Source organism: Pseudonaja textilis, chromosome 3, assembly GCF_049901715.1.
Source record: "Pseudonaja textilis isolate UNSWEBS1 chromosome 3, rPseTex1.2, whole genome shotgun sequence".
Taxonomy (NCBI): domain Eukaryota; kingdom Metazoa; phylum Chordata; class Lepidosauria; order Squamata; family Elapidae; genus Pseudonaja; species Pseudonaja textilis.
The window spans coordinates 51,734,195-51,761,139 of NC_141992.1; the positions used below are offsets into that span (position 1 = coordinate 51,734,195).

At 37.5% G+C, this 26,945-nt stretch overlaps 2 protein-coding genes and 1 non-coding gene across 5 annotated transcripts in view; 2 read left to right on the forward strand and 1 right to left on the reverse strand.

Annotated features, from left to right (window-relative positions):
* Window positions 1-1,056: 1,056 nt before the first annotated feature.
* LOC113447810 (small Cajal body-specific RNA 2) lies at window positions 1,057-1,436 on the forward strand. Its single transcript, XR_003375664.1, has one exon.
* Window positions 1,437-3,485: 2,049 nt separating this feature from the next.
* CFAP276 (cilia and flagella associated protein 276) lies at window positions 3,486-11,858 on the reverse strand. Its single transcript, XM_026718110.2, has 5 exons — window positions 10,888-11,858; window positions 7,645-7,761; window positions 5,954-6,069; window positions 5,112-5,239; window positions 3,486-4,821 (listed from the first exon to the last, which is right to left on the reverse strand). Exons 1-5 carry the CDS (start codon window positions 10,963-10,965, stop codon window positions 4,751-4,753), a joined length of 510 nt encoding a protein of 169 aa, XP_026573895.1. The 5' UTR covers window positions 10,966-11,858; the 3' UTR covers window positions 3,486-4,750.
* Window positions 11,859-11,890: 32 nt separating this feature from the next.
* The window catches only part of ELAPOR1 (endosome-lysosome associated apoptosis and autophagy regulator 1), a 56,027-nt gene continuing 40,972 nt past the window's right edge, over window positions 11,891-26,945 (forward strand). For all 3 annotated transcript variants that reach the window (XR_003375561.2, XM_026716954.2, XM_026716956.2), the window contains exon 1: window positions 11,891-12,146. Coding sequence is in view for 2 of the 3 variants with exons in the window: in XM_026716954.2 (XP_026572739.1) it covers window positions 11,964-12,146 (183 nt within the window). In the remaining variant the exon portion in view is untranslated. The remainder of the gene's footprint in view (window positions 12,147-26,945) is intronic.

Below are 26,945 nucleotides of genomic sequence, written 5' to 3' on the forward strand. Positions count from 1 at the left end.
ATTGTCCTTGCTAGTCTAACATAAATGGCATTTATTATGAAATACTTTATTTTATTTTTATTTTATTTATTTTGTCAAGCAATTATAAGGTAACAGGTATAAGTATAAACATAGTTATGGATACATGAAATGTATACATATGAGAAAAATAAAAAAATAGAACAGTGACGGTAGGCACATTGGTGTGCTTATGCATGCCCCCTCCAGACCTCTTAGGAAAGGGGTGAGGTCAATAGTAGACAGTCTAAGGTTAAAGTTTTGGGGGTTTGGGGAAGAAACCACAGAGTCAGATACAGTATTCCAGACACTGACCACTGTTGCTGAAGTCGTATTTCCTGCAATCAAGTTTGGTGCGGTTTACCTTGAGTTTGTATCTATTGTGTGCTCTTGCATTGTTAAAGTTGAAGCTGAAGCATTCATTGAGAGGTAGGACATTGCAATGTACAATGTGCAATGTAATACTGTGCACATATAATGAATGCATTTTTATATCAGTTCCCATTGTTGATGACTTTTTGATGAACACCATAGTTAAAACGTTTAGGCACACTATGAAATTCCAATAAGAAAACCATACCTTTACTGTACATCCAGAAAGGAAACGAACAGAACGTACTGTTACCCTGTTTATGGCTTACTGTACTGACTAACGATCTGCTTAGTTTCGGTGAGCCTTTGGAGATGAACGGGGTAATGCAGCACAACAAATAATCACGGATGAGTGGCAGAAGGAGAAGAGTAAATTCAAATGAAAAAGCAGTACAATTTAAGCGGAAAGGCAACCACTGAAACTACTCCACTCCCCCACACGTTGTTCTGAAACTATCTCTTATCCGGGAGCCTTAAACTCGTTTCGAAATTTCGACCATTCGAACACCGACGGACTAGTTAGTCCGACCAATCAGGCGCCGGCTCTGGTGCGCAGCGCTCCCTCCTCCCTCGTAGGATCTCATGGAAAGCCGGAGGCGGAGACCCGGCCAGAGATCTGTGCGATGCCCAGAATGCAATGCGGGATAGATAAACCGTGGAGACCTGCCGGCCATCTTTGTGTTGGCAGTCAGGGAGCGCGAGCGTGGTGTTCCTGTGGGTGGGAGCGAGTGTGATTTGGAGGCTATGCTTGAACCGCGTCTGTAGCGTGTGTGTGTGTGTGTGTGTTATGTGAGGCATCGGGAGGTGTGTGTGTGTGGCCCTGCTCTGTAACAATTACTTTCCTTTTACACGTTGATCTTATTTGATCGGGCCGAGATGTCGCCGCCTTCCCGGCCTGAAATGAAAAGAGCCGCTTCTGTGAAGCCCTTGGCGCTGTACAGAGAAGCTTAGGTTTAATGGGCGTGCGGCAGTATTGTCGGAGATGATGAATTGATCAGATAGATGAGGCTGGAGGTTTGGAAAATTCCTCTTCCTAGCCAATGTGTATCGAAGCGATTCTGATCCGGCTTCAGCCGAGGAACTTCTTTGTTCTGGTGGGCCTTTTATTCTTCGGGCTAGAAGCACCGCCGTCCACTAAAGTCGGGATTCGATTTTCCTTAACCAGCAGCCATGTGCTGGCAGTTGAGTGTTCTTTCTTTAAAATTTAACAAAAGCTAATGCGCTCAAGAGGCTGGCGATGCTCTAAAGATCGATCTGAGTACGGTTTGGAAAAAAAAAAGGATTTTATCCGAAGCACAGGGGGGCATGGTGGGTAAGGTGCTGCCTCTTACAGCTCCAAACTAAGAGCTTCCTCTTCAGGAACTAGTGTGCGCATATAAGTTTGAGAAGTTGCTTTTTTAAAAAAAAAACGCAATTTGTAATATCACAATTAAAATTCCAGCATAAAACAGAATGAGAAACTTCCAGCTATCATGGTCGATAATGATGGATCAAGGGAGTTTAAAAAGTTCCAGCAATCCCTCTGAAAATATCAAAATGTGACCTCACTTAAACCTTCCTTAAGTTACTGAAATGGGACAAACCCTATCACTAATAACCCTAGTGATATTTCTTATTTTTATTTGTTGGTACAAGAACCCAGTTGTAAATGAGATTAGACCAAGATGAAGCCTTTGGGTTGTACTTCATCATCAACTGGCACTATAGTTTAATTTCTGCTTTTTCATGTCTTGGTATGCATTCCTGGCAAATAAATATTATGCATGTATAGAATACATTTTTGGGGCATGATAGCTCAGCAGTTAAAGCTGAGCTTGTTTAGCCGGCAGTGTTGTGTGACAAGGTGAGGTCTCGTTACTTGCCCCAGCTCCTTGCCTAGCAGTTCAAAAGCATGCAATTGCAAGTAGATTAATAGGTACTACTTCAGTGGGAAGGTAACAGTGTTCTGTGTACCTCCGTGTATAGTCATGTTGGCCATGGAAGCATCTTTGAACAATTCTGGCTTGCTCAGTTAAGAAATAGAGATGAGCACCATTGACCAGAGTTTATCATGACTGGATAGACAAACTTAAGTGGAAAACCTACATTCTGGCTTGTTAAAAATGCAGTGTGGGATCTGGCAATATACTTTTCAAATGCAGCACAATGTATTGTCTGCCTTGTTGAACTTAAAAATATTTAATTTTTAATATTATTTAAGGTGCATGAGATACTCATATATTTCGCCAAAATTATGCTAGAAATAAATATTTGAGTTCAACATTTTGGGGATGTAATCTTTCCATGACAGTAAATGCAGAGAATATACAGCACAGGTGTCAAACTCGCCACGCCATGTTGCTGTCATGTGATGTATCATTTTCCCCCTTCACAGAGCTGGAGTGGGTGTGGCCTGCACATGACCATTTGGCCCACAGTCAGCCAGTTTGATACCCCGGATATACAGCAAAATTTTGCTTGCTGCAAAATCCAAAGCTCCCTGGAAAGAGTGTTTTCTATGTTGGAAGGCTTCTTTAAACTAGCATGAGAAATAATATAAGCAGAATTAGAATTTCTATGAAACTTGGCTTTGCAAAGAGTTTTTACTCTTGAGAATACAAGGAGATAATATTCAGGGAGTAACCAGTTTGAATCCAATCTTTACATGAATGTAGTAAGACTTTTTTTTTAAAAAAAAATCTTATTGTAAACATCATTCTAGCAGGACAAGGAAGCTAATTTTAGATAAGTGTTTAATTGTAGATTTTTGCAGTTGGTTGGAAAAATGCCTAAAATACGTTCAGCAATATACATTCTTTCTATGTGTCTTGACTGAAATTCTCCCCAAGCAATTTAGAGTGAAAATTTTGTGTTTATCTGAAGTTTAATTTTTAAAAAAATTAAAAACATTAGGGGTTTTTAATCTGCTAATCGCCAACTTTAGGCCAGTGCTTATCTCCATTTCTGTAAGCCACTAAGCCAGCATGGTGATATATTAAACCAGGAGAAAACGACTTCAGATGGATGAATTTTCAATTCAAATCAGCAAGAACTGACTTGGGAAGAGATTATGTTTCAAATGCCCTGAAGATACAACTATGTAGTGAAACCTTTAATGCTAATTAACTGAGATGATATAATGGTTAGAATCTTTATTCATGAAATTGCATGATTTAATATTCATACTATACAAGAAGGAATATAGTTTGGAACTAAATGTGAAACAATTATCTGGAATCTACAAAAAAATTAGAAAAACAGAAAAATTGCAGCACAGAAACCAGAAGACAATAATATGAAGATAGATGAAAAGATTAACTTAAATATATATTAGAGTGTCAAAAAGGTCAGCAGAGAAGAGTGGGTTGATTCTAAGGGAATATTACTGCAGTATGGATTACAGCAGTTAAAACTGCAACAGGAGGGAGATAATACTAAATAATGAAAAAAATGGACAAGAGAGAAAATCTTTAAAAGTATGGCTTTATATGTGAAGATAAAGGGTCAAAAATTAATTCTGTGCAGGAGACAGGAAGTGGATAAATCTGGGAGGTATAGAAAAATTCTTATCACCCACACTTATAACTAATCTAAAATGTTTCAAAAGTACCAGGCTTAAAGCCCCAAGGGAAAATATCATTTCAGTAATGGGCTAGATTTGAGATTCAGTTGTATTGGCAAACTTTGGCTTCAGCTTGCTTTTGTTAAATCTGTCTGCACACAGCCATGGAGTTTATGAATGACATCAGATACTCTGTCCCTTTAATCTATGGCAATTTTTTTTCTTGCATAACTTTTTTAAAAGGTTATAGAATTGTGTATTTTGGCATTTGGCCTTTGTTCCTCGTTGGAATTCTTTTTGATCTTGATATACCAGTAATAGTTTTTAGCCCTCAGAAGTTGGATCACTCTGTTCTTGTGGTGACTTGTGTTCTCAAGTACTCCATAATTGTATTAGGAATAATTTAGGAATGAAGATCTATCTGCATTTTGTTTTTGAAAAACACTTTTTTTTGAAGATTTAATCAATGTTCATATTTTGCTTTGGAGATGTTAACTAAGATACTTTTAGCTAAAATTGTGTAAATTAATATTGTTTATGGTTCAGAATAAATAGTACCTTTTTTGGAGTTGACCCAAAGTGGACTAGATTCTATTACCTGAATTCTCCTAATCAAATATATGAATTTATTAGGTCTGATACATTTGGGGTTTGGTCCATTGGCAAAAACAAGCTGCCTTTTCAGATACAGCACAGCTGAGCTTTTACTAAAATTCATTGAAGTTGCCTGGTTTAATGGATGATCTAAAAACTAAGCATACAGTGAGCCAAGAGTTAGCATACAGGCAGCAATTACAGGTAGAAGGGAATAAAAACTGTGACATGACCCTGCAAATAACATTAATGATAGAAGATCCCACCATTCTCTTTACGGGAATATCCACTGTTTGTGGCAGCAGTATGTGGAGATTCTGTAAACAAAGACAAAACATTTTGTCAGCTGTCATTCACTGTTCTGAGAATTGACACCCCCAACACACACACACATAACTGATATCTTGCAATGGAACAAAGATAGAACTCTCTTGATTTTTTAATGATTCAATCTTTAAAATACTGTAAGTTATACAGCTGGGAACATTTTTTAAAGAACTACCAAACTAATGAGGAAAAAGTATTTGGAAATCGATGTACTGAAAAGGTTTCTGTTCTTATCCTAGCTCCTCTTCAATCAAAAAAGGCATTTAATGGTCATGCTTACCAATGGCTCCCTCAATGTGGTGGATAGATTCTTTTACAGGATTAACCCAGTGTCTCACAGTAATACCCTTGGAGGTAGGATGCTGAACTGAAGCGTATTTCTTCACAGGCTCTAAACCCTTCAGTGTTCTGCCGTGCTCAAAAACAAAGGACATGCATTAGCAAGAAAGTGTTGCATTTTGGGCAGATATAATTGTTGAATGGTAAACATTAAAGTGAATTAATGAATTGTGTAAATCTTTCATTAAGTAAAAGAAGTAGGATAGTGCTATTCAGTTAAGGAAACAGTAGTACACTGTTCAAATGTCAGAAGACTTAGAATTAACAGGAATTATTGATTCATAGAGTTAAAAGGCCATTTAGGTTATGGAGTCCAATCACCTGCTCAGTACAGAAAATGAATTAAACTATCCTGATAAATGACTTTAAAGTATTCTCAAGTATATGTCTACACAGTAGTCAAGAAACTGCATTCTAGAGCTTGGAAATATCTACGTTATGTTTTCACCCATGCATTTGTCTTTGTTTCAAATTGAAAATATTAATATCTCATTGTACACATGTACTCTGACAATAAAGGTAATAATATTAAGTACGTATTTTATGTGCCTGATACCAGTTGAAATTTACCCTGAAGAAAATGAAATGTGGACACTTGTTTAATGTAAAAATATAATCTAATAAATAGGATTGATAGAATTATGACTATGGACCTATTGATCACCCAATGTACATCCTATTGTTAGTTTCATAGCTATAAGAATTGCAGCACTAGTGAGTTATGCATCCACTGAAGTCTGATGTTCGTTTTTTAAATTTAGAAGAATAAAAACTTATGTTTACCCATGGTCATCCAGGAGGGTCTCTTTATGGAGGACTACTTGACTTTTGTCTTTAAGCAGGTCTTCATGATGATTGTATAGAGAACTGAGGTTAAAATCCAAACTGTCTTTAGAAATCTGCAAATAAGATTGATAAGTGGGAAGCATGTTGATTTACAAGCATAAAAGTGAAATAGTATATGCAAACTTTTCAGGAATTGCCTGTTTAACAGCAAAACTGAGAAGAGAAAAATGAAGCTATGTATCAAGGTAAGAACCTTGCAATGTCCTCAGAATTAAGGTGCAAAGTGGCACTAGTTTACATATCTACCCAGATTAGTAGAATGTGTCTATACAACAACACAGAAAAGCAAGGTGCCCTATTCAAACACCTGTAATTCATATATCAATATAAGTTGCTTCATTCTGTGTTTTCTTTTATAGTGAAATTAGTAGAAATATAATTAAAAATATATCAAATAATAAAAATGGATTTTAAAAATCTATATAATAGTAATATCTATCTACCTTGGTCATATAGATCTGGACCATATAGAATTATAGTAATTATCTTCTCATTCTATAGTATAAATACATTTCAAAAATCAAAACACATCTCTAGAATTCACTCTTGATACATGGAGTGTTCTTTTTCTCTGTATCGGCTGATTCTCTTAACTGATCCCAATGTTTGTGCCAATTAGAGTAAAATGCAAGCAAACCCCATTCCATAGTAGTACTGATGATGGTATCTAGTTTGGTAATGAAACATGTCAGAAAACAACCAATCTCAAACTAAAGTACTCTTCAGGAGAATTCTTAATACAATGTAAAATTCTGTAATTTTGGAATGCAATTTACAATCCCATTTATATATCGAACTGTATTCTCTAAAATTATATTAATGATTTGAAATCAATTGAAAATATGACAAAATACAACCAAATTATATGAAGAGCCCAGAAATACTTTACAATGCCATTATGAGAAATGCCATGACAAAAAATGCTTAAGAATAAAGTTTTATTTGGAAAGTTCAGTAAACATGAAGCAAGAATTTCTAATTAAGTAACTTCATCTATATGTCACCAGTGTATTTAGCATTTCTTAAAACTTGGGCCCATTGATTTTCCAAGAATTCCTTATTCCACAAATAAAATATTACCATCTAATTTGTATAGAATTGAACTGTTAGGTTGTATTTCAAATTAAACATTCAAGAATTTCTTCTCTGAAGCTGGTAAACACATTAGGTGATGTTCTAATCATACATATTTAAACTGAATATACTTACAAGTAATTACATTCAAAATATAACTGCAAATCTTTAAAGTACTATTAATAATTAACCTATTCAAGGAATTGATCCCTTACACAGTATTTCCCTCCTTTTCAAATTAAGATCACTCCATGTATCTGTTTCTCATGTGAATCAACTTCAAAATTTAACAACTTCCCTATGAATGCATCTAGAAGCCTTCAAAGCTAGAATGGTGTACTTCTGCTTGATAAAAATTGACTCAAGGACTTGTTAAAATTTCCAAAGGCTCACTGACTATTCCAAACAAACATTTTATCAAATTGAAGTGTCCTTTGGTCTATTTAATACACATATATTTCTAAGATATTTTAAAGAAGGGATAGTAAGGGGCTCAAGAAGAGAGAAGACACCTTGAAAAAACAACAAAGATGGCAATATCATTTCTTTTTTACCTCAGGTTCTGAGTACCAGACTTCTCTTCTAATGCTTGCTAAAGTTGCATTTCCATGTAGCCGATTCCAGGTGTCTTGTTGCTGAGAAAGTTGGTGGGGCATGCAATAGGAGCTTTTCTGGATCAATAAGAATATTAAACTTCTTATACTGATGTCATAAAAACATAAAATCTAACTTACATTATCTCTTCCAATATTGTCTAATTACTGAACTTGGGATCCAAGAAATGCATACACGCAGTCAAAATATTGGCCTTTTCATGACTACTTCAGTCCTATTGACTTGTGTATGTTTAAAATATAGGATTAATCCAGATAGCCACACGCAGTAAGACAAAGAAATACAGCTAGTCCTTGATTTATGACTATAATTGATCCTAAAATTTCCATTGCTAAGCAAGACAGTTGCTAAACGAATTTTGCTTTTATGACCTTTCTGGCCACAGTTGTTAAATGCATCAGCAGTTGTTAATAACGTGGTTTGTATGTGCTGATATATTAAGTGAATCTGGGTTTCTCATTGACTGCCTGTCAGAAGGTTGCAAAAGGTGATCGATCACAAGATTCCAAGTCATTGGAATCATCAAATACACCCCAGTTGCAAAGTGTCCAAATGGCAACTGTCATAAATCAGTTTTTTCAGTACTGTTGTAACTTTGGTCACTTAAATTGAGACTACCCATACACAGGTTTTTCTAATCAGAGAAAAAGTCAACATAGCAACAGATTTCAGCAGATGGATAATATCAAATCATTCTTGCTTTAAAGGAAATATAAAATGTTATATAGAACTGCTCTTGTGTTTTTAAGATTGTAGTTACAAAGAATTCTCAACATATTTTAGGCAATCTTCCTCAACCTGTTACCCTCAAGAGAAGTTGGAATAAAATGCATAAACATCTTGCCAGATTATTCAGTCTAATACCTCTGAAGGGCATCACATTGGGGAAGACTGATGTTAATTTACCTACTTGGTAACAAAACCCAAAACTGATTGCTTGGCTTAACTCAGATTTGAGTATCTGACCAATCAGGTCTTTGGTATACATTTTGACAGAGGTTCTATTGTTATGTTTTACAGTAGTTCAGTGTTTTCTTGTCTTCCTAATCCCCTTGTTTTCCTAATCCCCTTGTTTAAGGAAGTTCTCATTACCTCAGTGAAATATAAACATACCTATAATAATTGCATTGTGCTCTCTTTATGGTTTGCATTTTTATGAAGAACATTATAGCAAGAGAAGATCACTTAATCTTGACAATTTATCTGTTGCCTTCAAGTCTCTTGCATGTGCATCTTGATTTATTAATCTGCGTGGAATGCCTATTTCTATATACACTGCTCAAAAAAATAAAGGGAACACTTAAACAACGCAATGTAACTCCAAGTCAATCACACTTCTGTGAAATCAAACTGTCCACCTAGGTAGCAACAGTGATTGACAATCAATTTCACATGCTGTTGTGCAAATGGAATAGACAACAGGTGGAAAGCAGAGGCAGTTAGCAAGACATCCCCAATAAAGGAGTGGTTCTGCAGGTGGTGACCACAGACCACTTCTCAGTTCCTATGCTTTCTGGATGATGGTTTGGTCACTTTTGAATGCTGGCGGTGCTTTCACTCTAGTGGTAGCATGAGACGGAGTCTACAACCCACACAAGTGGCTCAGGTAGTGCAGCTCATCCAGGATGGCACATCAGTGTGAGCTGTGGCAAAAAGGTTTGCTGTGTCTGTCAGTGTAGTGTCCAAAGCATGGAGGCGCTACCAGGAGACAGGCCAGTACATCAGGAGACATGGAGGAGGGCAACAACCCAGCATCAGGACCGCTACCTCCGCCTTTGTGCAAGGAGGGGCAGGAGGAGCACTGACAGAGCTCTGCAAAATGACCTCCAGGGGGCCACAAATGTGCATGTGGCTGCTCAAACAGTCAGAAACAGACTCCATGAGGGTGGTATGAGGGCCCAACGTCCACAGGTGGGGGTTGTGCTTACAGCCCAACACTGTGCAGGACGTTTGGCATTTGCCAGAGAACACCAAGATTGGTAAATTTGCCACTGGCGCCCTGTGCTCTTCACAGATGAAAGCAGGTTCACACTGTGCACATGTGACAGACATGACAGGGTCTGGAGACACCGTGGAGAACGATCTGCTGCCTGCAACATCCTCCAGCATGACCGGTTTGGCAGTTGGTCAGTAATGGTGTGGGGTGGCATTTCTTTAGGGGTCCGCACAGCCCTCCATGTGCTCGGCCAGAGGTAGCCTGACTGCCATTAGGTACCCAGATGAGATCCTCAGACCCCTTGTGAGACCATATGCTGGTGCGGTTGGCTCTGGGTTCCTCCTAATGCAAGACAATGCTAGACCTCATGTGGCTGGAGTGTGTCAGTTCCTGCAAGATGAAGGCATTGATGCTATGGACTGGCCCGCCCGTTCCCCAGACCTGAATCCAGTTGGGCATATCTGGGACATCATGTTTCGCTCCATCCACCAATGCCACGTTGCACCACAGACTGTCCAGGAGTTGGGGGATGCTTTAGTCCAGGTGTGGGAGGAGATCCCTCAGGAGACCATCCGCCACCTCATCAGGAACATGGCCAGGCATTGTAGGGAGGTCATACAGGCACGTGGAGGCCACACACACTACTGAGCCTCATTTTGACTTGTTTTAAGGACATTACATCAAAGTTGGATCAGCCTGTAGTGTTTTTTTCCAGTTTATTTTTGAGTGTAACTCCAAATCCAGACCTCCATGGGTTGCTAAATTTGATTTCCATTGATAATTTTTGTGTGATGTATTGTCAGTACATTCAACTATGTAAAGAACTAAGTATTTAATAAGAATATTTCATTCATTCAGATCTAGGATATCTTATTTTTGTGTTCCCTTTATTTTTTTGAGCAGTGTATGAGTCATTAAGGGACAGTAATTGTCTGAAAAGCAAGAAAAATAGGATAAATTTCCCAGATCTGCATTTTGCACATACTAGGTACATTTAGAGTTATTTTTGTAGTCAGATCTCCACATTTTATCCTGTATTAATAAACATAAAATGTGTATCTTAAGTTCACAAGTAGTTTCCAGCATCATCTGTAAAACATTATTAAGACTCTAAAAGGAGGCTGTCCTATCGAGTTAATAGCATCTGGCTTCTAAATTTCATTAGGATAAACAAAACGCATCACAATTCAAATATCTCTCTCTCTCTCTCTCTCTCTCTCTCTCTCAATAAAGGGATCTCTCTTACCTGTGCATTCCTATTACCACTGTATGTATTTTCATTTTCGTAATCAGGGAATGGAAAAGAGTTCCTAGCGGGTGACATACTCCAGACTTTCGCAGTAGTGGGGTTGCCAGCTGCCCAAACTGTCAATTGCGAGTGCCGATTTCTCTCCCCGCGTGTCAGTTTTGTTTAGGATATGACGGCGGTTGCTAGGCGACAGGGTCTTTTAGAGTCTTCCGGTCACTACGTGTCAAAGCACCCACTAATGGCTGGAAATAAAAGCGAAGTTCTTGGGAGGCAGAAAAAGACCACAAAAAAAACGGCGCGAGGTTGGAAAGGACAGAAACCAGCACGCGCTTGAAAAGCGCCTTCACACGAAATAAAGAAAAAAAATCCCCTTTTATAAGGATGCTTATAAAGTCGAGCCTTCATTTTTACGGCCCATGCTTGAAGCGCACTGAATAGCTTCTGAAAGACCAATTTTTCTCCTCTCCTAAATCCCAGCGGGATTACTCCGAAGAGTTAGTCCCAGGGGAACGGAAACATTTAGGACAGTGCCAGTCAAACCCCAAAATGAGAAGGGAGGCAGCCCATTTAATAGTTTCAGCGCCCGAGAACAACTTGGGGTTAAGGGGAAAGCGAGCGCCCAGGAGCCGGCGGGCGAGGGGCGAAGTGGGTCGGGTTGCCGCGCTCGCCCCCCCGCCCCCCCCCCGGCCGCTCCAAAGCGCCCCCCGTTACCCGGCTCAGGATTGGGTCGTGAGTGCAGCGCGCGTGGCTTGAGCGACTCCGGCGAGGCCTTGCTGGGGGGGGGTGGGGGGCGCTGAAGGAGCGCTTCGAAAGCAAACGGCTTTCCCTTCGCCGCGCGCCGCAGCGACTCGCGCGCTTCCCGAGCCTCAGGTGCTCCTTGGCCTCGGGAGGGCCGCGCGGAGGAGGCAGCTGCGGTTGCTAGGCAGCGAGGTGTGGGCGGTCCGAGGGGGGCGGGGCGGCCTCCTTGCATCCCTTTCTGCCCGAGAGCGCGGCTCCCGTCGCACCTGAATCGGTGCCTGCCCGCCCGAGGCGCAGCGTGACTACCGGCTCCTCGCTGTTTCTCCTGCGCCACCATGGCTGGGGCTGGCAGGCTTCATCCCGCTGAGGGGATGATAACCAGATGCTGCTGCTGCTGCTGCTGCCGCCACCCTGTTGGGATCGGCTGGAGGCGCCTGCCGTTCCTTCTGCTCTGTCTGTCTTTGCTGCTTTGGGCGGGCGCCGCTACCCAGGGGGACAATCTCCACGCCTGCAAAGAGGTACCCGCGGAGGGACAGGGTGACATCTTACTCTTTCTTCGCTGGCGTGGGGCGTGGGGGTGGGGGTGGGAGGCAGCGCGTGGGGGGCGCATCTGTGATCAGGTCGCAAGAGTGGAATCGGGAGGTCCTGCCTTCAAATCATGGGCGAAATATCCTTGTGGAAGTCCCCCCCCCCAATAAAAAAAAGCACTCTCCCATCAAAGTAAAGGAAAAGCCACGTTCTCTGCGTCCCGTTTAGGTCTTTTTTCAGTTGAGGTCTGAATGAGCAAAAGCAACACCTTTGGCAGATTTTGACTGAGATGGCCATTGGCAAACATAACCATCTGCCGCCACTCCCCCCACCCCCAAGTGTTTTGGACAACTAATAACGCCATTTGTTATTTCTATTTAATGGGCTAACTCCCTCTGTGTGTATGTGTGTGTTAAACGTGGAAGTAAACTAACTTCATACCACTAACTTAATGCCTCCCGTAAAGGAAAAGATGTCAGAATGAGCAAAATTTTGGACAGCAATGAATCAGCAGTGGGGCCGAGTTTCCTTAAATCGTTGCCCTCTGAACTTTGCACCTGCTGCCTTTGAGACCTCTTTGTTATCTCCATAGAAATGGACAGGTGTTGATGCTCTCTAAAGACCCACCCATTATACCTCCAATGTAGCTGTTTATAGCATATTTATGGTGACATGGGCTTTTGCTTAAAGATGTGTTAGCCTTTTAAAATGCAGCTGTGTTCCTTGTCATTTTAACAGTCTCTTTGGCCTAAGCATATGTTCCAAAAACAACAGCGATACCTGCCTTCGCTTAAAGCAAAGCAAATTGCTGGGATACAACTTGCAAAGCAGAAGAGAGAGTGTGTCTTTCAATTGCTGCTTAACTTTCTAGCGCATTCATATTTGTTTGTCTGGATTCCACACCCACTAGGTGCTGTCTGCAAATTTACCTTGGGAAATTGACCAAATGTTTGTCTAATTTATTCCTTCAGCTTACGTGGAAGGTTTTCACTGAGTCAGACTACAGTGTTAACTTCCTAGTAGTTAATATAGCATTACCTTAACGGCTTCAGAGCTTGTTTTTGTTTCTTTTTGAAAGATATAAAGTATGAAAATGATACTAAACACAATGAAATAAAATGGGGAAAAAGACTTATGGTAAAAGAGCAGCCAGGTGCATGAGAGTTAATACTCTTGTATTTGCTTTTGTTATACAGACGAATTTTGCATTCCAGAGGCTGAAATGGGTGAGGCAAGTGACACATCTTGCCATATAGTTCGCTTTTTAAAATTGCTTTGGAATAGTACTTTTCTGAATTGATTGAAACATAGTATTTTTCCTTTTGCAGCTTTATGATTAGAATTTTTTTCAACTCATTACACTGAAAATTGTACCACTTCAAAAGTTATTGCAATTGCCAGAAAAGACTTTCTGCCCATATGAAGCTGAATTTGGTAACTTTTGTCAACCTAGTGCCCTGCTGTTTTGGAACTTCAATTTCCATAATTCCCAGCCAACATGATAATAGCTATGTCAGTTGAGAAATGAAGTCTTATCATAGCTAAAGGATAGCTAGTTGAGGAAAGTTTACAGTGAAATCTTGTATATATACATTATGCATACATGTATCTATAAAATATACAGGTTGCTTTTTATTTTATTACTGCTTATGCAGTAATCATTTCTTTGTTTTCTGTATTTATTGACAATATAGTGGCTCAAAATAAACAAACTATAAAATTATGAAAATATGACTTCTTAAATCCCGAACATTTTAAAAATCAATACAAGAATGGGATATAACCACAGAGCATCAATTAAATTTTGAGCAGGCTATATTATTGGTATGATTGTGAATGTTGCAGTTCCAACTCTAATGGAAACATGAGTGTAGTGGATAAAATCAGGAGTCCAATAAGTACTGTTAAGCTTTCATAGAAACCATCCAGGTTTTCCTGAAGGCCATGAAAAGGAGGCCATGAAAAAGTTACAATACTAGTCCCCCCCCCCCCCCAAAGACATATTGTTTCTGAATCAAGGATATGAATGCATACGTTTTGTTATGGGACCAACACATGGATGAATTTGTTATGCCTTTTATAAATATGTTTTTTGTAAATATGTGTGAAAATGAGATCTGTGTGTAGATTTGGGTTTATTACTGGAGCTGTACATTCAGTCTTTAACAATACTCTAAGCTGAAGGTAAAGGAGTATCCATGGGCAGAAGAGCAGGGATAAAAAAATCAAGAAGGTAGCTGGGACCACTTGACTGAAGGCCTGTCCCTCGTTTATGTGTGTTACATGGTGACATATATAAAAGGGCTAGGACTTTTGTGTTATGGTCACCATTTTGACTTTCTGATCTCCAAAGAAAAGACTCTTCTGGAGTCTTTGAAAATGTTCATTTGATAGTTTGTAGAGGTAAGCAGAGAAAAAATATTATTTTGATGTGGGTCTGTACAAAATAATTCCCAATGGTCTATCATATAGGCTAAGAGATTAATGTAAATCCCAGGATAATGTGGAATAATTTCAGATTGATCAGCACTATGTCTTTTTGATGGAAAAGTATTCAGGACACTCTTTTTCTCTGTACTCTCATGATTATATAAAAATAAATATTTGGTTTAACTACAGCATCAAAAATTCTTACCATTTCAATTGCCCAAAAGTTTATTTCATTAAAAGTGCTGCTAACTGAGGAAATTTAATTTCCTCAGAAACAAGTTATAATTAAATGTTAGAGATTTATTCCAAATCATTTCAGGTTCACATACAAAAATATAATGTGACTCTTGTTGAAGGTGAGTCCCTTGGAAAATTAGTAGAACCTTTTTTCAAAGAGAATGTACTTTGGCTCATGGCCAGATGGCTCTATGATCAACTTGGCAATTACATTATGTACTTAGGTTTTCATTTGATAAGAACAGTTTTATGAATTATTTCCTTTTTAACTGGTCAAACAAGATGATTAAAATTAAATATCAAGCAGTGCAGTCCTTTTTATTTTTAACTTGCAAGACCTGCACAGCTTTTGACCCACCCAGGTAATGCTACCATTACAGTAAGTCCTAGGAGTTGCCAGGTTTTTATATAACTTCCACAGTTTTGGAGTTTAGGATAGAAAAAAAGGCTTCTTAAAGCCTAGATAGGAGCACTACAGTGCTTGGTAGTCTGTAACTCTGCCTTCGGCAGCATACCCAAATGAAGAGAATTGGTTCTCAATACCTGTGCTTAGCTTTTATTGTTAATGATATCATACAAACGGTATATAAATATCTCATCAACTTCAAGCCTGAAATGGAAATGATATAGTTGCTTTTAGTGTGCTGGGATACTGAGAAAAGGAAAGTAATAATAAATACATTTAAGGACAATACAAGTCATTTAAAGATTTCAAGTTATAGGAAAGATTAGTTCTGCCCATAGATGTCCTGAAGCCATGCGAGCAGCTAGATGCATTTTGCAAAGACCCTGATTTCCAGCCAGTGGAGAATTGCTACCAAGTTTCAGCAGATGGACCTATGTGGGCCAAGAGTAAAAGATGTTTTGTTTGGCAACTTCCGTTCTGACCTGAAGGCATCATTTAAGGTGATACAAAGAAGGTGGTGAGGAAAACAAAGGGCAACGTTGATTTTTTTTTAGCTCCTTTCCTATTTAGGGTTATGGCCATGGAAGAGTTAAGCATTGTTCCAAATCCTATCATAACTGCTCAGTTACTTTAGTTAAGAGAGAAAAATAAGAGGTGGGGATAGAGAAAGTAAGCTTCTAATCCAGTGGTTGCTATTTTGAAAAAAACATCAAAGGATTTGGGCAATATTCACTAGGAATGTTGACAGTGACATTTGGAATACATCAGATTAGAATATTTTAAAAATAAAACAGACAAAACAATGGTCTGTTCTTGTCCCTCCAACATCTGGTATATATGGAATTTCATGCTGGCCTACAAACCAGGAAACTATGAATTCCAATCTTCCCTTAGGCATGAAACCCAGTTGGAGGACTTAGAACCAGTCATTCTCTCTCAGCCTAAATTGTTGCTCAGAGTTATTGTTGTAGGGAAAACAGAAAGCAGGAGTACTAAGTATTACCATCTTTTGTTGACCACAATATATAAAAGGCAGGATAAAAATATAAGAAAAATCAAGAAAAAGAGCCCAAATCATAAGAACAAGTTGTTCAACTTAATGCAATCAAGGTCAGAATAGAAAAATCATTAAATGCCCCAAAGTGCAGAATGTGTGTGCAAAGGGGCAAAAGAAACAGCAGGTCATATATGGAGCTCATGGAGGAAGATAGCACAAACTGATAATAAACAACAACATAACACAGTCACCAGAATGATTCACTGGAACATCTATAAAAGTTATCATGTGCTAGTAATGAAAACTTGATGGGAACATAGAGTTGAAAAACTGTCAAAGATGAGCAGGTTAAAATATTGTGGAATTTCCAAATACAAATTGATAAAAGATCTTGATTCATAACATACCAGATCTTGATTCATAACATAACAAAAGATCTTGATTCATAACATACCAGATTTACTGTAACTGTGGTTGAAAGGAAGAAAGTGTGGATAATTGATGTGGCAATACCAGGGGCTATACAGTAGAAGAGAAGATAAAGAAGCATTGGAGAAGATCATAAAGTACAGATTATTCTCAATTTATGACAGAATTCCATCGATTGATTACAAAAGGCAACACTGCTTGTATCCGCACATATACTACACCAATAGATTATGACATCCTAGGTTTGTGGGAAGAACTTGATGTGGATGAAGGCCAACACTAGTTAAAGAAGTGATAGCTGTGATTTCACATTTTGTGAAAATAACAGGATTACAAAATAGACAAACTAATAGAAAATGAGAAAACTAAAGTGCTTTAGGTTTAGAATTCCAACAAGCCAGAACTGGAGAAAATAACAAAAAAAAAACAGAAACAAACTTGCAAATAGAAATAGAACGACTGTGGCAACAGAAACAAAACAAAAACAAAAACAGTACCACTAGTAAATAGGCATCTTAGATTCAATCCCAAAACCACTTGAAGACCATCCTCATTGACAAAATCACCATCAATCAATTGCAAAAGGCAGCTTCACTTGGAATAGCCTACATGCTATGATGGTATCTTTAACATCATCAAACATCAATATCTGCCTATTCAAGGTCCTTGAGAAGAACCCGATAGGATAGGATAAAATGCCAAATCCAGTCTAAATATCTGGCTGATTGTGCAACCAATCTATCATAATCATACTCCAGCTTCAACCATAACAATACAAGAGCAAACAATAGATACAAACTCAAGGTTAATCGCACCAAACTTGATTGCAGGAAATACGACTTCAGCAACAGAGTGGTCAATGTCTGGAATATTCTACCTGACTCTGTGGTTTCTTCCCCAAACCCCAAAAACTTTAACCTTAGACTATATAACCTTAGCCTCACCCCTTTCCTAAGAGGTCTGTAGGGGCCTGCATAAAGCGCACCAATGTGCCTACTGTCCCTGTCCTATTGTTTCTTTTATTTTTCTTATCCATGTATTCATAACTATGTTTTTACTTATACCTATTATCTTGTAAGCAATTGACAAACCAAATAAAATAAATAAAATAAAAATAAATAATGTATTATTTGGATTTGTGAATTATACTGCAATCAGTAGATGGCATGGGGGCTGGAAGGTATGTGATATGTCACAACTCAAAATATAAGAAAAAATTAGAAGGGATTAATTAATTAAGTAGGTCACTTATATTAACACCTTTGTAATTATAGCCTCGACAAGTGAAAGCTAAAGCAGTTTGTTGAACATTTAGAGAATCTTGGTTGCATTAATTTCTATCCTGCTCTTCACTGTTAAAGGTTTCCAGAGTAAGGCAATTCCTTTAGTCAGATTTACAACTACAAAGATAAGACACAGAAGGAAAAGTTGATGGGTGGACCAAGGAAAACAAGGATCTCAGTCAACAGTTATTAATGTTTAATGGCTCTTCTAATAATTGTGAAGGAATTGAGGCCCACAGGCAAGGTTCAGAATAGATGATGTTGTTCCTTCTGACAAGTCAGATAGAGGGGAGGCTACAGTGGAACTGGTAGCAATCTCAGCAAATGGAGATGTCACTTCTTTTCTGTCTTCTGCCCCTTCAGCTTTTCTATCATTTAGAACAAAATGGTAGACGTGATGAAAAATAATAGTAAATTAACACATAGAAATAGACATGTCTGGGTTCTTCAAAATGTCCATAGATAAAGCAGAGCAACTACAAAGCTTACCTTTGAAAACATTCAAGGACCAATTTCCCTTTTCCGGAATTAAAAATATTTGAAAAAATATTCATTGGGTTTGTTTGTTTGTTTCAGTAGGTTGTAGCAGTCTTACCAGGCTAGCTGGGCCAACAGGTAAGGAGGGAGAGATTTGCTGCAATCAATCAAGTATGTGTGTTGTCTGCTGCTGCTTCTTTCCCAGTTCTGCTGTGACAAGATTAGAAACATCAGGTGTATTCCACATAAGCCAGAATTATTTGTAATCATGGTTGGAAGAAATCATAATGGGTTGGTTTCTACATATGCTTAACTCACTGCGACTAGTTTCATATTCTGTACTCTGCTACGAGAAAGGCCTGATTCACACATTTTAAAAAGGTGGTTATTTATTATTGTTTTATTATATTATGTGAATTTAATCAGTATATAGACCATGTTTGTTTTATTTTAGAACTCCAGAAAGAAACATGTCAACATTTGCTTAGCATTTAGCATGGTTAAGGGCAACACCAAGTGAGAGCATCAATCAGACATGAACTATCAAACCCCTCCTTTTCCATCAGTATGCTGACAACTTTTATTTATTTTCATATTGGATTTATTTTTTACAGAATTTGGCAAAAACATTTGGGCAATGACTCAGCACCACCATACCACTGCATCTTCATAAGAAATGTCAGAAATAAATGCCAGAAAGAAAGTAATAATATTAAAGACTTAGAGGCACTAATGGATCTACTTTTAGTTCCTTTTGCACTACAGTACCCTCAATTGTTGGAAGACCAATAATCACTTAAATCTAACTAGGCTTGCATGACACAGTGTACATTAAACCACAAGTACCAAAACATTTCTCTTAATTATAGTTTAATTCAAGGGCTGGATTTGAAGAAGACCAAAATAAAGTATAACAAAACAAATTTGTGTATCAGTCATTTTAAATTAACAAGGCTATGCAAAATTCAGATCAAGTTATGGTTAGTTTAGCTATGATTTGTTACATAACAGTAATATTTTTTTGAAAATATCAACCCTCAGCTACCACTGTCAATGCGAACTATTTTTAAAAGCCTATGTTGGATCAACTGCAGTTATGCTATAAGAACTTTTCTCTCTTCCTGGCATGTAGAAGAAGCTAGTTTCCTCATGATCATTTATAAAAGATTGTGGTTAATTCATTCTGTTTTGTTTCACAATCAGGACTACTATCTTTCTCAAACCCAAAATAAGAAGTTGCACTTGTTGAAGGGAAAAATTGCTTCTGATTGCTTCTTTATGAAAATGTCAGAGAAGCAAAAGCATAGCTTTTAGCGTTCTGCAAATTACATTACTCAGTTCCATTGTTAAAAGTTAAGGAAGTTTGACTTCCCTGCTTTTAAATGTATGTATTTTAATCTTGGTAGAGGCAAATCAGTTGTGCTGGGAAACTGCATAGTCAAAAACTGAGACACAGAAATATAATGTTGTTTATCAACATTAAATAGTTCAGATTAGCCTCCATTATCACAAAAAAATGACAGTAGTGAAATTATATAAAGGCAAAAAATATACTCACTTTCAAACTTATGCTAGACTAGACTTGAAGAGGAAACAAATGACCTTGAAGATAAATTGCCTTCATTTATCTTCCAGTGCTTCTAATTCAATAACAAATTATACAAGGGAAGTAAAATGACAATTTTCACAGAAGACAACTTATAGAAGGCAGAAGGCTGCTGAAAGAGAAAGAGCCAAGAAGTCATAGGATAATCAGCTAATAAAAAACAGTAAGAGAAAATACATTTCTAAAAAAGAAACACTTGTCACCATTAATGAAACAAGAGAAAATAGATGGATACAGATAGACTAACTTCTACTTTCTGAAAATATGAAGGGTCCTGTGGAAGATGAATTGATGATAGCACCATGTGAATTCCCTCTAAAAATTAGTGAACAAAGCATGCCATATCCATAACTATACCCATGAAAAAGCAATATGACAAGAAGTGGCAAAGGGGATGTAGCTAATGACAGAGAAGGTTCCATTTTTTTATTCTTTAAATGTTTGACTGGTTGAAAAAAAGCTGAATGCAATTTCTGAGCAAAACTGGAAAAACCAGAAGCATCAGCCTGTGACTTACAAAGAGACCTAGTTGTTTCCAAACCATCACTAAGCTTAGCAGAGACACAAAAATCCTTTTTAATCCATAAATATTCCCTGTGGGATTTAAAAATTGGGTACCAGAGTCTGAAGTTACTTTTACATAAAGAAGTTTACCAGATATTCTTGATAAATGTTACCTCAATAGGACTTGTCATTTCATCACAGCAAAATGCCTAACTAGCTTCATCATCAGCTCAAGGAAGTAAATGTATTTATTTACTTACATACTTAACTCACATTTCTAGGCTACTTCAATGAATATAGACTGTGAGCATTATATAAACGACTTTCTGTGACAGGGTTAAAAAATATAAAATCACAGATAAACACAGCATACTGTACCATACAAAATGTACCCATAGTAGAGGGTAGTTCTATACTCCGTTTTATCCCCAAAGGTCCTCTGGAAGAGGCAGGTCCTTCAAAATTTAGCAGGGAAGTGGCAATCCTTATACCCAGAAGCTTATTTGGGGGGGCTGGGGTGGGGAGCATTACCAAGACATCCCAAGAAGGACATTTTCTCCTTCGTCTGAATGGATGACAGATTCTACCTAAAGTAGGCAATCTGTGGGAATTTTAGGGTATAAACCATATAGGTTTATAAGTTGAACCCATAAGCTCACCAACCTCCAATGCAGCTCCCTTAGGAGACATGTAGCAAAGTCAAAGCTTGGCATGCTCATAACTACTTAATTTTCTGATAATCTTCAAGGGGTTCTGACTTAACACTTGTCCTAGAAAAGTCTTTCCCTGATTTGTTTGAGAGATGCCAGAGATAGAATCTCTATTGTTTTGGTATGCAGAATGTATACTGTATGATGCTGAGCTATGGATGATCTAAAACCATATGCTGAATCAAATTCAGAGGTTTTTTTTGTTTTTATTTTTAAAAAGCCTACTATCTATTTTTCTATAGATAATGGTTTGTTTTTGTTGCTTGACTATTTGTCCAGCAATAAGTTCCTAAACTGTTAAAAAAATTCATATTCTTATTTGGAAAGGCATCTCATAAATACATTTATTATTCTCTGTTTTTTCTACCTTGCATTAATCATACTCTAGTCTAGAATGCATCACGTACTGGCTCCGCCCCCACCCAGTTTAGCAAAGGGGGAAAAGTCCCAATATGTCATGTGATGCCACCATGATGACGTGAGTTTGACACCCCTGCTCTAGAAGAATATATTAGTGATATAGCCACCCTATATTTAGCGACTACCTCAGTTAGTATTTGTATGTGCAACAGTAATTGTAGTTAACAGCAGTTTTAAAAAAAATAATATTCTGACTAATGCACATACTTATGCCCACATTTCTGCACTTGACAACAATGGAGTGAAAGTAAAGCTGGCATTGTTACAGGAGAGAACTTTATCTAAGTTAAACTAAAGACAACACCAGCCAGCAATCTTCCCAGTGTCTGTCTCTTTCTCTCAGTGGTTTGCTTTAGTGACCATTTTTCAGGTGTATGTATGTATGTATGTGCCAAATAAAGATCAGTTCTGAGAAGTGCCAGCAACAAATACTGTATAAATCTCTTGTTAGGAATAGCAATTTATATACAGGATCCCCATGATTATCACAGGTCTTGCTTCTTAAAAAGACAGATTTCCGTGATAGCTTGAATCGAAGTAAAAATGTCTGGGATCATTTATAATGTATTCATTTTATTAAATTTATATCCTAAAGCGTTAAACACATTAAAATCTCTTATAATAATTGAAAATACAAATTAAAAGCATAAAAATGAACTTTTGTTTTTCTTTTTATGGTTTTTATTGTACCTTGGTTTTATTGTTATGAGTGGCCACACAATCTTTTCTTTTATTTGCTTGTATGAATATTGTTTTCTGTTACACAATTCACCATCATTCTAAAGCTTCTCTAGTTGCTTAGACTTTCCCATCTGAAAGCTCAATGAGAAAATTTCCTTGGGATTGAAAGGAAGCACATGAAAGGCAGGGGAGCTGCCAACTGCTGGACAAATTATGAGGGAATGAAACAGGAGTTTTCATGCAGAAACCCTGATCAGCTTGCAATTATATAAATACAAGTTGTCACAGTTGATCAATAATCTCTTCTCACTTGAAATAAATTTCAAAAACTTTCTCCTTAAATTGAAGGAAACTGACAGAAAAATTCAAATGATTTTTTTTTTGGCACGGAATTGTACATTTTAAATATTCCCTACAACCTAATTTTAAGAGATGTAAATAAAACTGGGGCATTGTCCTGATTTAGAGTGTTGGATTGTGTGATGCTAATCCCATGTTTTTTACCACCAATAAATTGCCTCTCAACATATCATATACAAAGTATCTTGATAGAAAATGTTGAATTTTGCTCCAGGATTAAACAAAATTGGCATCTTGTTAGGAACACTGTTCCCCAAACTATCAGCAATAGTATTAATTAGGTATACAGTGAAACAAGAAAAGCTCTATATCCATTAAAGAAGTACAATTTATGAGGGTATTTCATTCCTCATTATTAAGCATCTGAGAATTAGACCTTTTAAAATCTTGGTACTGCTGGCTCCTCCAAGTAGATTAGTTCTGCTGCATGATTGTGAATGTCATGTTGATCTTTCACTCAACTTCTAGCTAGATGGGTAATTTGAGATATATTGCTTGATTTTCTGATTGGAAAAAAGCCTGTAACCCTTTGGACTTCAACTGGAATAGTTTGGAATATCATTTGTAAGAGAATTGAGAAACTCCTTATTCTAAACTTTAACAGATGTAAGAACTTTGTTCCTTTGTTCCCATGACAGTAGTGAAGATTGATTTGATTTTTTTTATTATATTCAAAAACGTGTGCCAAGAAAATTACTTGGAATTGTGCTAGTCTGTGATGGTAATAAAGATTGAACTGACTTGACTTGATTGCAATATTTGAGTATTGATTGGCCTGTATGATTGTTTTCAGGCAAAGATTAGATTTCCAGGAACAGACAGGAAATTGTTGGAGCCAGGACATGAAATTGTTGGAGCCAGGGTAGATTTGATTGAATTGAATTGAATTAATAATAAACACATTAAATACAATTGACCTTGTTATTCTTCATGTATTAAATTATTTCCCTTAATATCTGACTAAAATGACAGCTTTAGAAGCCTTTGAGCACTAAAATCACAGATTAAAATTGTGCATAAACTATATCTGAGAATTTGACTTGAGAATCCTAGTTTCTTTGGATATGTTGTTTACATAGGACATAAATGTTTTATTTCGGCCTCACCTTTGCATTTGTGACCATAATTTCAAACACCAAATTGCCTTCTGAACAGCAGCATCATAGCTGGAAAAAGTGAACCATGGAGATTTAGGGCAGGGGTGGGATCCCACAGGGTTAACTACTGGTTCGGTGATTTATGAGGTTCGGTGATTTATGATATGCTTCCCTGCATGCTGCGTGCACCTGTAAATCATCATCAGCCTGGTGCCTGGACAGCTGAGCAGCATTGCGTGCTGAGAAGCAGCCTTTGAAAAAGTACTTTTTTCCTGCTTTTTCAACTGCAGCTGTGCCTCACACAGCAGCTGAAGTTGAAAAAGCAGGAAAAAAAGTTCAGGTAAGAGCCCAGGCAGGCGGGTGGGCAAAACCATCAGCAGACATAGAACCGGTTCTGTGTCTGCTGCTCTTCAAAGTTACCGGTTCTACAGAGGTAGACAAAACCGGTAGAAACCCACCCCTGATTTAGGGTAATTAAGCCCATGGAGTTGTCTAGGTACTGGGAACAGTTTTTCCATCTTTGAAAGTATTTATCTGAAGGAATATTTGTATTGTCTGGAGAAATATAGAGGATGATTGCATATTTTTCTGAAGTATGATAGTGTTCTGAGTGTTCTGACACTTGAAAATGAATTTTCTTTTGAAGACTGAAAGTTGCTCAACTGAAATAAAATGTACCCAAAGAAATTGCATCTAGCTGCATCTTTCTGTAGTATGGAGATCTAAATATTCTGAGAAAGATCAAGGACTTCAAAACTCATCCTCATCAAATAGACAGTATAAAATAACTGCTGACATCCCTTTCCTTTTTGGCCTATTTAAATGCTATAACAGCAAAACTTCTAAGGGTTTTATTTTCAACTGCTATTTTGAAGAGTTTTACATATAATTTTTTCATCAGCCTAAAAGCAAAAGTATTTCTACATACTAGTTTGATAACTACTTTTGGAGAATGACTTAAAAAAGTCTCTTATTTGTTTAAGAAAAAGTGAATGCAGTTCCAGAAATTTGGATCTGTAAGAAAGCTAAATCTAGGGGTGTTTGCAGAGTGTGGTCAGAAATATATATTTCACCTCCTAAGATATTTCTGCATGTATTCCTTCATTGATGGCTTAACTTTAAATGGCCATTGTGTGCAGTGAAGATTATTTTTTTAAAGACCTAACATTTAAAAAATGTCAACATTCTTTCTGGAGTGTATTGTTTTACTAGTGATACATGATAAATCCACAATACAGTCCACTTCTGTGCTTGTTAGGCAAATAATAAAATTTAGTGCTGAAAAAGTATAGTACCTCCAAAGAAAAGCTGCTTTTGAATGCTGACATACTTTCCACATACAACTATGCATGACAATAATTTCAGAGGTGCTAATAGATGTCATGGAATAGCAGTGCTATATACATTTGCCCACACCTCGTTTGTACAGGTAGTCCTCAACTTATGACTATAATTGAGTCCAACATTTCTGTTGCTAAGCAAACATTTGTTAAGTGAATATGCCCCATTTTATGACCTTTCTTGCAACAGTTGGTAAGTGAATCACTGCAGTCATTAAATTAATAGTGCAGTTGTTAATCTGGTTTCCCCATTGACTTTGCTTATAAGAAGATTGCAAAAGGTGACATATGACCCTAGAACACTTCAACTGTCATAAATATGTGTCCATTGCCAAGTGTCTAAATTTGGATCACATGACCACGGGGATGCTGCAACAGTCATATGTGTGAAAAATGGTCCTAAGTCACTTTTTTCAGTGCCATTGTATCTTTGAATGGTCTCTAAGCAAACTGTTGTAAGTTAAGGACCACCCGTACTTTGCAGAACTCTAAATAGGGGCTGGGCTATTGAGTCACTGCCACTTCATGATGTGAAGAGGTAGCCGACTGTATAAGAAAGTAATGTTGGTGTGTCTCTCTTCTATGGATAGCTTTAAATAGGGTTAGATATGGCTGTGAATCATACAAATTGGGAGGGGGGAAGGGGAAAACTGAGAACAGATAGAGTATAATTGTTAATTGCCTAGTTCAAAATTTATCTTACTATTTGTGCTTGTGGTTTGCCAATCTGAAAATGGAAAAATGCACTGTCAATTTTCAGTGGTCATTATCATTATCACAAGGGACTGGAAAACTTTGGCCAGATTTGGCCACCTTAGCCCTGGAGCTGTAGCCTGACCTCCCCACACAGGAAACTTAAAAATAGTGTACAAATATTGATTTGATGCTTAGGTGAAGATCCTATACAATCATACAAATGAATCTTCTCCAGGATGATCTGTTCTTAGCTTGATCCTTTGAGTCCTCCAATTGTTTCCCCATTTTTCCTTCTAACTTTCCCAACTTTAGATACCTCTCAAGAGAACAAAAATTGGAAACTATTGCTTCCTGAGAAAACACAACAATAATGATTCTTTAAGGTTACAATATTGTTTTGTCATGAAGGGAAATGTCAGATGAGGAAGAAAGCTGAAACATATTTCAAAAATCTATTTAAAAAAAGTATTGGAAAGGTTGACAAACCATTGAAAAAAAATATAAAAACATCCAGTGAAATGTGATGCTGATAAAATGACATGTGAAGAAAAATGTCATAAAAGGTAACCAAGAATTAATTGTAATGTGATTCTCTTTTAAAAACAAGAACCAAGACTGACATATTAACCAAAAGCAGAATCAAAGCACCAAACAGAACATACTACATTTTTTCTCCTTGACATTTCTTTTTATTAAAAAAATAGAGTTCCATGACACTTTAAAGAGATGATACTATGGAATAAGTGTTCAAGGAAGGCAATAGTTTTTTTTCTATATACTGAAATATTTTTCACAACCATAGACTTTTAAAGGCTGCTTAAAAATACAAAAAGAATACATATAAAATATAATACAGTATCACTTTTTTCCCAATATAGTGCTAGGTATACTTGGAGCTCAAAAAGTATTTAACATCTGGTGGAGGCACTGGTGGGTTCATGTCCGCCTTGGGGTTGCTTTACAAAATGAGTGCTTTTTTGACATTCTGTGCCCATGTGAGTGCCATTTTGTGAAGATATTCACGATAGTTTCAAAATTCAAACTTCTCCAAAACAACTGAGGATTTCTGCTTTAGTGTTTGCCTGCTCTCTGATGTTTGTGATGGGCCAAGGAGTC

What these genes read in the sequence shown, in the direction of transcription:
- CFAP276 (XM_026718110.2), bottom strand. Translation starts at nt 10,965, where the DNA reads ATGTCACCCGCTAGGAACTCTTTTCCATTCCCTGATTACGAAAATGAA. An exon ending in ACCCTCCTGGATGACCATGG is followed by an intron (nt 5,240 to 5,953) that starts GTAAACATAAGT and finishes TGAGCACGGCAG; the next exon opens with AACACTGAAGGGTTTAGAGC. An exon ending in CCACATTGAGGGAGCCATTG is followed by an intron (nt 4,822 to 5,111) that starts GTAAGCATGACC and finishes CTTTGTTTACAG; the next exon opens with AATCTCCACATACTGCTGCC.